At 33.3% G+C, this 12102-nt stretch overlaps 1 protein-coding gene across 1 annotated transcript; it reads left to right on the top strand.

The window, feature by feature from the left end:
* The first annotated feature begins 2172 nt into the window (after positions 1-2172).
* LOC142986297 (uncharacterized) lies at positions 2173-9152 on the top strand. The gene is made up of 3 exons (XM_076134721.1): positions 2173-2332; positions 8228-8370; positions 8967-9152. The coding sequence occupies exons 1-3, from the start codon at positions 2248-2250 to the stop codon at positions 8970-8972; spliced, it is 234 nt and encodes a 77-aa protein (XP_075990836.1). The 5' UTR covers positions 2173-2247; the 3' UTR covers positions 8973-9152.
* The last annotated feature ends 2950 nt before the right edge of the window (positions 9153-12102 follow it).

The raw sequence follows: 12102 nt of genomic DNA, 5'->3' as shown, positions 1-12102 counted from the left end.
ATAAAACAGTTTTATTTTTCTACATCTAAAAAACACACCGGTTGTAAACAAATTATGCTACACTAGAGTTAATACTTAATATCAAGTCGGCGACATAGTGTATTGGATTTGCTCGACGGGTATTGTGAAGCCGTAGGCGCTTACCAATTATTATCTACACAACCCCAGGGCGGCCACACTGCTCGGCTCCATTTTGTAGCAGGGCTGCCAGCTATAATATCCGCTACCCCTCGGCTATAACTCCCAACGGGGATGCCGCGGGTCTTGTGGGCATGCCCGCCGGCTGTGGTAGAGAAACCTGGTATTGTGTGCAGGGTGTCTTATCACAAAAAATCTTGTTTAAAATTATATAGAACCTAAAATATGGCTGTGATTGGATCCCAATTAAGAGTGTTTTTACATTATTATATCTCGACACAGATTTTTCAATCGTCCATTATTTTCTTGGACAAAGAGTTTATGAACGTGCCTACATGAATTCGTAATTCTAAACTTACTTTCGTTTCGCTACAAACCATTTTATAGCCAACGATCCTGTTTATTCGTCATTATTTACGAAAACTAAAAATACTGCAGTTAATCAATAAACCATGACCCAGTTCCGCAAGCGAAACAGTTTTAGTTTGCAGCTTTTATTAATGGTTTGTGTACAAACTTACAGACGAAATAAATTTGATTGAAGCATTTACATGTTATTTTGCATTGCGCTTTTATAGGTAATTAATTTTTTCATTAATTAATTTTTCTGGTCACCTGTCCTTATAAGCGCACAATTTGTACGTAGGTATACGCTCGCATTCTTAGACAGACAGATAGCATCAAAATATACCAGATTAAAAGCTTAACCAACAGACTTGGGACTAGAGTAGCAGGTTACCTACCTGCTACTCTAGTCCCAAGTCTGTTGGTTGCGCAGTATTAGAGTTGTTTTTTCGACATGTACTGATTGACCATTTGGGTGTATGATATATTGAATATGGGTAGCTAAAAAAATACGTTTCGTGAGTAGTTATTTATTTATTGTGATAATTATCTATTATGTACTCATTACATTGTGTCTTCTGCACTTGTTGATTCAGTAAAAATCAGTTAGAAGTAGTTTATAATAATAAATATGTAGGTATCTGTAGGTACTCCATACACAGTGAAACTCGATACAAAACAGTTCCCAGAATGACATAGCGGAGAGCATGATAATGCTACGTGTAGGGAATTAAATCAACTTGTTAATAAAAAGTCTCATGAGTGGGAAGGCCCCTAGGTTACCCTGCGACAAACAAATTTGTCCGAGGTCAATTGGAAACCCAACCAATCATCATGTTATATAACAATAATTGCTCTATTTGTCGCCAATTTTCTCTTCATACCGCGCACATCTACGGGCAGTACCTACCCAGTTCCTAGTGACCCACTGGAAACCGTCATTCGTATTATGTACCTACACGTTAATTGGTTATTTAAAATAATTACTTGGGTTGTTACTGATTTAAGTCAGACGCTATTGTAGATGCTCTAGCCCATGCGGCGTGCTCCGTGAATATGGGATTTGGTTAGGCACCAAATCCCATGCTTTCTGAATACCTAAGTACTACAGATCTTATATCATAAAGCCCCAATATTATTACACGCAATTAGTGTCATATTAGGTAGGTATTTATCAGTATCAAACTTTAAAAAATATAACAAATCATTTAGATCTTAAGTAGGGATTACCCACAATACCAAATATAATGTTATTCAGTAAATTAGGTCCGTGATTAGGCACGCATAAAAAATACGCATGTTATTTCTGGAACCCTGTGTTTACCCAATCGATTTGGGGAAATAAAAAATACGATATCGACAATATTTACTACAGAAAATTACATAACAAGCATTTATAAGCAATATTAATCAAAACAATTGACGTCGCTCAGTGTAGGTACAACTTTATTCATTGAGATAACAAAAGCACGTGATGCGTTAAGTTTTTCGCGAAAGATCCTTGTATAATTACGAAGCGGGGTTAATGCGAATTTAGGAGATGTGAAAGGATGAATAAATAAATAGCATAATTTGTTAAAAATCATTTGGGAAAACCCTAGTACGTTGTATTTGGTTGCGTATATCTGCTACGAGTATCTATGTGAACGGTACGCGTTGTTTATCATTACGCGTCTATATAAACGTGAAGCGAACCGGCGTGCTCATACATTACCGGAATCAACCACGCTAGTAACGCAGCTGATTTGTTTAAGTTCGTTAAAAATGAAAATGTTAAAATTAGTGTTTGTGCTGATCGCACTTATGTTGGTGACGGCAGCGAGGGCCGGTGTGATTAATACCAATTCTAGTAAGTTTATATACATTTAATTTTGATGATTACTTTATATAATGTTTACTATTTACTTCACTATATGTATATTAAATCAACAGTATTATTTAATTATTCAGCCCTGCTTGTAATTAGAATTTAATATTTTAAATGACCCACATAATAATATGACGTCTTACTTTAGCTTGCGATTTTTAATAAATACTTTGTAGGTAGGTTTATGAAATACAAGCTGCGAATTTATTATAAAATTGTTATTTGTTGTTTACCCTACAATTATTTATTAATAATGTCAGATTTTACATATTAATTAATGTAATCGTGTAATGTAATGTAATTAATCTGTAAAAATCTGTAAATGTAAAACACACTAGCCAAGTTGTAAATACAGGCACTTACGTTTTCTGCACATTCGTAGAAAGATTTTATGGTATAAAAATATAAGTAAACCTACGTGCAATAGTAATACTTGGTACCTATGTTATTGGCCACCAACCATTTTTTTCACTGATTTATTATTGGCCATTTTCTAATGCGTAATATCGGAAAAAACCTGAAACATCTGTTCAACTGCACTCACTAGATTTTACATTTGAAAAATTGGTTAGGTCTTTTCTAATTTATGTTTGTGGCATATCGGTGAAAATTCTTTCTTCTTTCTTTAAAAAAGACAATCCCGCATTAAGAATTTCTCTTGTGTCGCGGGGACTCTTACAATCATACAAACAACGGACATAAAGCACGACCTGAAACAATTATTTCTAGATCGCACAAATAATTGCTGCGTATAGGAATCGAACCCACAACCTCCCGACGCAATGGTATTGGTATTGGCGCGGCGATTTAAACCACTGCGCCACGGAATCAGTCAAAAATGAATATTGTATTTAACAATTAATTGTAAATACCCGTACCTGATATCGCTTCGGATTGAGACCTGGCCCCTCGCTATCTATCTGAGTTGCGATCTGTGCTCAGCTGTAGGTCAGTGATGGGTTAAATACTGTCATTCGGAAGGAACTCGCAGATAATCTACCTTATCTGCTTTCATTAACCTTTGACCTGTCTGATCCGATGTCTTCATAGATTTCAATTCTGCGTATATCTTAATACAGTTATTGTAATTGTAAACAAAAATAAAAATCGTTTCTGCCAAATTCGTTCTAAAAAGTTTATATAATCATGTTTACGACTTAGTTCCCCACTAAGATAAGATCTAATTAAATACGGGGAACTTTTTTAGTTGTCATCAAAACGAAAATTATTTCTTAAGGAGGAAAATAACACAAAAAAAAACAAGGAATAGATATATCTATTTAAAACGAGTACCTAAACAAAAACAATTAGATACTGTTTCCTTAATTAACTTTTATTATTTCACTTGGTATCCTAACATTGATCCTTTTCTGAGTTAAAACGTTAAGATTGAATGTGCCGCGGATGTGCTTTGGGTCTAGTAGCGTTAAATCAAGTATAATGCACAAATCTTGAGAGGAGGACCAATTTTCTGTAACTGGAGAAACGAAAAAATATAATTTAAGACTGAAAAACATCATAATTACATTTCCTCAAACTATGTTCATAACAAAAGCAATAGGCTGGTCGGCAGTGTTGGGTCAATCAACTAATTTTTTCAATCAATTGATTAGTCATGACTAATTTAGTCATGAATTATTTAGTCATGATTGAATTAATCATGAGTAAAAATAATAATCATAATCATGATTAAATAAATTAGTCATCAATCATTTAATGATTAAATGACTGATGACTAATTTATTGTATTTATGTATGATGATTATTACATTATTATAAAAAAAATAATTCAGGTGACATAATTTTAGTTTAATTGAACACATCTATAAAACTATAACTGATCACCACCTTAAGTTGACTGAAAGAAGATAATTCCATTATTTATAAAATTTGATTTTCAAAACGCGTAGTTTTAAAAAGCAATTTAAATTATTTTAAACTAAATTAGCCCGACTTATTTTTGCAAATGTGTACCTGTGTAAAAAAAAAAAAATTACTGATTCTGTTGTAAAACTAGCTTTAATTAAAAACCTGTGATTGACAAATCAACAGTCATGGAACGTAAACTTGAAAAGCTTAGTTTTATTTAACTATTATTTTTAGTCATTAAAATTTTAGTCATGATTGAATAACTAACACTAACACTAATTAATCATCAATCACGACTCATGATTGAATTTTTTTAGTCATTATTCATTAGTCATGAATAAATAATTTAATCTTAATCATCAATCATCAATCAAACTAAATTTTGCCCAACACTGCTGGTCGGTAATCACACTAGCAGACACGTGAATTGTTTTTAAATAAACGGCGACAGTTTATCAAACGGAACGTAATGTCGAATTCTTTATATTGTAGTACATAATGACATCACGGCAATGTGATTCTTCTTCCTCTGATAAGAGTCTCTTATCGATGCATGAACACATATTGACTTCTCGAGACCCCCAAGATTTTTGCAAGTCATCCGCGTGACTTGCTGTTTTTTATTATTAATGAATTTTATCAGCTATTTTGAACCAACAATAAGGAATTTACGCTAAGTTTACACTTTAGGTACCTACTAATTGAATCTAGTTCTCTTATGTTTGAGATGATAACATTAGAATCTGGTTAAATATTATTAACTACTTTTTTGGCCGAAATTATTCAAGTTACATAAAGTAGATTACAAAAAGATATAAAAATCTGCTGCATGACATTATATTATAAAATATATTGATATTATTTAATTGTTTTTGTTAAATTATTTATATTTAATTTTTACTTGGTATTAGATAGAGAATTACGCTTGTTTACAAATTATTCAATTACGACGAGATTATGTACTTACTGATTTCTATAATGCTTTATTCGATTTCAAAGTAAAATAGATTTGTAATTAAGCATGGTCTTCTACTTTCATCTTAGACCCTGAAGCAATAACACTTAACATTATTTGTTCAGTCTTGTCATTCAATAGGTATCTTTAGTTTTTAATACATCAAATAATCGGAAACATATTTTATAACGTAACGTTATAATCTTAAATCCTTTATTAATAGAGACAGAATCTTTTACTATAATCGAAACCCAATTAGTCATCACAGCTGATACAAAAATTCTTTTCCAAAATCCAGGTTAACGACGTCTTAAAATTGTAATATTTTGTGTGGAAGAAACGTAAATAAAATGCGCTATTTGGAGCACCATGACTTCCTCTCCAGATATATTTGTAGCAATGAGGTCAATGTCAGTTTAGTTTTGCTTGACGTGAAATCCGACGGCTGTGATAATACCAATGTGCTCGACATTGACCTATTTCAGCGTTTGATTAATATTTTGTTTAAGTTTTTTGCAATAAAGATAAAAATATACTACCGACGAAGTACGCAAGTACTTGAATACATAACATCACGAGTTATTCCGGTGGACAAAGTACTTACTTAAAGGTTACTTATACATGGTATATATTTTACACTAGACCCTCGGCCCTAAGGGTTCCAAATTTGGGATACATGGTTCAAAAAAATTTTTTTCTTTGCCAACATAAAGAAAATGAGCATCTGCTGCGACGGGCCTATATATGGTTGTATGATGCGATTTGATTGCGACACATTGACATTCATCTACTTAGGTATAATAAGAAAACTCAAGCCTTGATTCCACCAAATGTGTATAAGTATCAAAAGGAATTTTGACAGATATTTATTTTTACATCAGTCTGATAATTTGACAGATTTTGCCGTCCCATCAGTCGGATATTGGATCCGTTCTTATCCGTAAAACCCGTGGTATGACATTTTAGTTGTTTCCCCGTCTTATCAACTAGTTTTCAGCCGATCTTAACCGGTTCTTTACTAAAGCTAAATAAAATTTCTTCAACCTAAACACAACAACACTTAAAATGCTTAACTGATAATAATACTCCGCGTAATAAGGGACATCGAAAAAAAAAGTTCGTATATTTTGATAAAAAATCAAAATATACGAACTTTTTTTTCGATGTTTTTTACGTTTTCCTAGATTTTAATATTGAGTTTCATACGAGTAAATCCTGGGTGACGAGACGTATGTCTCGGTGTGATGTCACGAAATTGACAAGCGAACAATAAGCGTCATATCGTATACCAAATAATACCGCGAGCTAAAGGGATGTAACGGAAGTTGCCATCGTTCTCAGTAATTGGTAACAAGATACGCGTTTGGAAACACGACATCGCAAAGGGATGGTCAATGAAATACATTGTCACGTTGTTTTTATAACGTAGGTGTACATGTCCATAGGGAATTGGTTAAGGTAGTCTCACCGCTAATCATGCGCGTGGGTGTCGTAGGTTCAATTCCCAAGAGGATTAATTTTGTTTGTATGGTCCACAAATAGTAGTTTCGGAAGTGGTTGTGCTTTGAAAGGAACAGTTTTAATGCTGGTAGTATTCACTCCACCTCAAACGTGTAATAAGAGTACTGATTATTTTTTTAACTTAACTATTTAATTTAAACTTACAGGTTAAAGATTTTAAAACTTATAAACTCATTTAGCTAGTTTGGTTTAAGACAATAATACTCTTTATCCGGTTAGATTTTTACCTATAGCAAATCTGTTATAGTTACTAAAAGCATATTTCAAGACGTCTTAAAAGCAAAGCAGTAATATACATATTGAATATACAATCAAAATTTTCTTATTTTTATTTGCGAGTTATCTGCGTAAGGCATAGCGTATGGGATAGCGGGATGGATATACGTCGACAGGGCGAGATCAGGCATACACACATTTCAAGTCCGGCTAAATAGTTTGATATCCATGGCACATTCAATTTTCAATTTCATATTGCCGATGGGATTTTGAGCTGTGTCTGATTGCTTGATAATTACCTGTCAATTCATAATAATATGACGGGCGGAGGGAGCAGTCTGCAAATTTTCATTTTGTATGTTTACAAGCACCAGTAATAATAAATCCTACGCCGGTAGTGATGTTTTGCTATCGGATATACCTTAAGTATGTTATGACTATTGGTTTTAGATGTTATTTTGCCAATAATTAATATCCCTCGATCATAACAATAACAAATTAAGCAGATAGTTTTGATAACAACTAAAGGGCAATCGACATTTTCCGGTCGGACAAGCTGACAAGACACGTGCGAAAATCTTACAGACCAAAGCTAGCTACGACAATTTTACCACACTTTCAATTTACTATAAATAGTTTTGTTTGTATTGCTAAAACTGACACTGAATTAGAAAGAAGTGAATCTGATATTTAAGTTCAGATTTTTTGGTAACTAAAGGGCAACTTACAGATCGTTGTAAAACTATTTTTGTAGTTTCACGCAGGAAGAGTCGCGCAAAATCTAGTTACGTATAAATTGGTGCACACTGTACTTATTTACAATTCAATGTGCTATCAACTCAATCTAGTTTTAAAGGGTGTGATGAAGTGCGGATATGATAAAACTAGGCGGTAACGATGACTGACAAACGAGCATCGGATCATACACCGTCACTTTTCGTAGTGTACACCTATTAAATTATAATAATTTTCGGCAATTAAACCTAGTAGAACATGTGGACACGATTGCAAAATTTTCGAAACACTTGCAAAAATTTTCGAAAATTCTCTAAAAAAAATTTTAGATACCTCTACAGTATAAGATCCGATTACAATACTTTTCAGAATTTTCTAGAGTGACTTTAATCTACTTAATGTACCTAACATTTTGCAAGCACATATACATACTTTGCTACATATGATTTACTTATAACATCAGTAAGTTATTAATAAATAATAACTGTTTTGACCTCATTATTATAAACTTAGTCTTGTTGTCTATCATAAATATACTCTACAGATTTAAATAAATAAAGTTATCTCGTTTGAATTTTCAGTTGTGGCCAGTATAGAGGAGCACTGCGTGCTGCAGGGCGGCGCATGTACACTGATGAAGGACTGCCCGCCGGACAACGTGGTGATGCACGGGAGCGTGAACCTGTGCCCCATGCAGCATCATCTCGGCGTCATATGTTGCTATGTAAGTTTCTCTACCAAAGTAGTATAGTCTTCCATCTCCCAATTCCCATGTTTGTTCTACATCCCAATTTTAAATAATAATTTAGCTGTCCAAGTGCTGGGCATGAGTATCTCAGAATGACGGAGGTTTTAGTTTTAGAGTTCACGACGCAAGCCAAAAACCGATTGGGAACTTTGCATGTTCTTAAAAACTGTCTTACAGAATTTTCAGGCATGCAAGGCTTCATTACGGTGTAGAGATAATATTCTCGTTATGAGTACAGGGTTAATTGTAATTAGTTCTAAAGTATTAGTTGATCACACTAATATTTGTTTATCGTGGGAACCGAACCCAGGAGTGTCACCGCGTGATGGTTATCGCTCACTGGAATTTATTTTCAAACAATCTAATTACTAATTACTCTCGGATTATTAAGTTTTTAGCTACTTTTATTATATTCCAACACTTGAAATGATTTACTTGACAAACACTAAAAGTTACTCTTGGCCACAAAAAACTTATTCTATAGACCTTATTATCCGTTTCAAGATAAATAAAAATAGGTTATGTTCTTATTTATTTGCATATAATATAACATTTTATTTTTATGTTTTCAGCTCTGAGCAGCGGCGGACATCGCTCGTACTTACTATTAATTAATAAGCATCGAAACTTAATTAGAATAATGTAGCCCTAAGTTTATTTAAGCTTTATCAATAACATTACTAAAATTATGTTAAGATTTATACTAGACAGTAATTCTTCATTCGCCTAATAAATGATTGTAAGTTTAGAAAATAAAATTAATGTCTTTTCTTTTTCAAAAGCCAGAGTTTGAAGAAGGGTGAAAAAACTTACATTATTTGTATTCCAGTTATTTTATTTTCGCATTAATAATAAAATGCATACAACTGTAGTAAATATACGCAATCGCTGTGAGTCAAACTTTCCAAATATGTCCTTCCGTTGAAAAACGTAATCGTATTCAGATCTTACAAAGTGGTTCGCGGACCATAGGATATAAAACACTGCTAACTAATTAAACTGTACTGCAAAATATAACGTGTCCACCTTATTATTCTAGTATTTGACTGAAGTATAAATGTTTTATATCTAAAAATAACTCTTGTTAGTAATTTATACAAGTACCTAAGCCTAGAATATCAATTAGCTTACAGAGAGATGTTATTGCATCAACAAAATTAAATCAATACATTTGTGTGTTTGTACTGAATTTAATATCTCCCTCTTGTAAAATGTATAAGCAATTTACAAGTCGTTGGAGGAAAACACTAGAATATGTTGTTGTTTCATTCATAATCGATGAGTATGTATCGATGTCATCGTTGAATTTTATTGCAATCATCTAGAGGGTCAATAAACTTTGATAACTTGGAGAGAGAAGAAATTCTCTGGGAAATTTTCCTCAAATCTTGGTACAAAATCATGGGAAAATTTCTTATCAAACTTAATAATTACTATACTTATGTAGTATTGTTGTAAATTAATTAAACAACCAAAAAACAAGCATAAAATAATATGCAACAAGTTTTCCACCTGGTGAATTTTGTGTGCATATTAATAGAAAACCACTTTCCTTTTTTAAAATTGTGGTGATTAATATGTTATAACATAGCTGCAATGTACTGCATCGGTTCGTGGTTGTCAATTGAGATACATTATAAGCCGGTAGATACAAAATTACGCTAGTAACCGGCCTTAAATCGTAATAATCAATAAAATCACTAAATGATAATTTGCTGGTTATCGTGGCACAGCTTGCTTTGTTTGGGAGTCAGACGACCATGAGTGATTTGCCCAAATATATATTAATCAATGCATGAACAATCAAATGGGCATTAGTGTAAACACAATTATACATTCAAGAAGAGTACCTTACGTACTATGTCGCACGCATTAACATAATAATATATTTTATTATAAGTATCTATTGATATCTTTAGGAAAGACCACCACGCTTCTACACCTAATAACACCTTATATGTACAAAAATATATTGAATCTAAAGCTTATGATACTTCAATTATTATTAAGAAGGGGTTTTAGATGTGAAATGTTATCCTATGTTGAAATCTAAAAAAGGAAAAATATCTTATATCACTTACAAAAAAATTATACCGGAAAAATCTAATAGAATACGACGTGTCGTTATTATTTCGCTGTTCAACAAAGAGCGTTTAAGTGATGAAGAAAAGTTATAAAGTGTTTGACGCGGGGCAAATTGCATGATAGTCACGCACGACACAAATTTCCCTATGTAGTCTTTCTGAGTAGCAGACTATCATGAGAGATTTTACAAGCCATAAACGAATCTCGCGGTGTGAATGTTTAGAACAGAAATCGCAGTGGATTTTAAAAAGTTTTTTTTCTTAATTAGTGTTTATGATCTCTAACATATTATTATACTTATAAACAAGCAAGCTTTACTTATATGTGTAAGAAGGTAGTTCTCTGAAGGTAATTTTGTGAATGGGAAAATGTAAAGCTCCCCTTTTTAAACTCATGTCTGTTCCACTGGTCGGCAAGGATCTCCTACCCAACAAGGAAGGGGCTAGGCCTTGGGTCCTTCCAGACGATTTTTCGTGGCCTGAAGCAATTGAAACCGCACACCACTACCGCTCGAATGTCTGGAAAGATGTGACGCCGGCAAGCTGCTTAACCCGCCGGCACACCGGCGGCCAAGCCGACGGCTCTTATGTGTGGTATATCCAGCGGCTTCGAATGTCACCAGCGGCTTGACTGGCGGCCATGCCGTCGGCACTGTGTGTAGGACTGTAGACATGAAACTTTACATTCGTGATTATTATTTCTAAGCTCCCCTACATAAAAATAATTCTTACCCACTCAAATGATCAACATACTAGAAGCACAGGCAGTCTTTAGACTGTCTCTTTTTTTAGTTTTATAAAACATGGTAAGTTATTTTTCCTTATTGAAAACAAGCTCTCCAATCAATATATTTATTGTTATTAAGCTTCAATCACAATTTCAATTTCGTATCGTAGTTAACAATAGAAATGAGCTATTTGAAAACAATGAGCTACACGGGCTTCATTTTCCAGATGTCAGTTAGACTGCATAGAGATGTCATTCGTAATAATTATGAACAATTTATGTTTGATTTACAAATTATTGAATCTGAACAGGAGAACTGGATTTATTCAGCCTTGATAAGTTTTAACTATTTTTGTTTGTAATTACTTCGTAATTTTCAAACAATTTCAAATTTTTTTAAGCATGGTGGCTACTTACCGTGAAAAAGAGGTCTTAGTCTCCTCCATCTTGTTAGACAGTAAATAAAAATAAAACAAATCGCCATCACCAAAGCTCAACTAAATTTCCACTGATTCTAAAAAGCTCTATTCCCTTTAACATTTGGTTTGCCCTTTTCTCAACTATGCTAAAAATGTATTATAACAAATTTAAGTTACTCATCAGGATTAAATGATTGCGCCTGAATACTATTCAAAACCTCTACTACGGTTTTCCATTCGATTTTCTACCATGACTTCAATTTAAATTACCTGAAATTTGAATGACCATAAAATATGTCGCAAAAAGTGCTACGATGGAATTTCAACCTTCCGGACACTTGTAAAGCAAAATCGATTGAAATAATCACTATGTAATTTGATCCTATTATAGGAGTAGAAATTAAGAAAGCCTATTTAATAATATATCATCGAATCACTTACACAGTGTAATTTCTCCAACGGGCTGTGGTGGTGGGTA

This window comes from Anticarsia gemmatalis, chromosome Z, assembly GCF_050436995.1.
Source record: "Anticarsia gemmatalis isolate Benzon Research Colony breed Stoneville strain chromosome Z, ilAntGemm2 primary, whole genome shotgun sequence".
NCBI classification, from domain to species: domain Eukaryota; kingdom Metazoa; phylum Arthropoda; class Insecta; order Lepidoptera; family Erebidae; genus Anticarsia; species Anticarsia gemmatalis.
The sequence above is the reverse complement of the archived record's forward strand: the minus strand, read 5'-3'. Positions and strand labels throughout refer to the sequence as shown.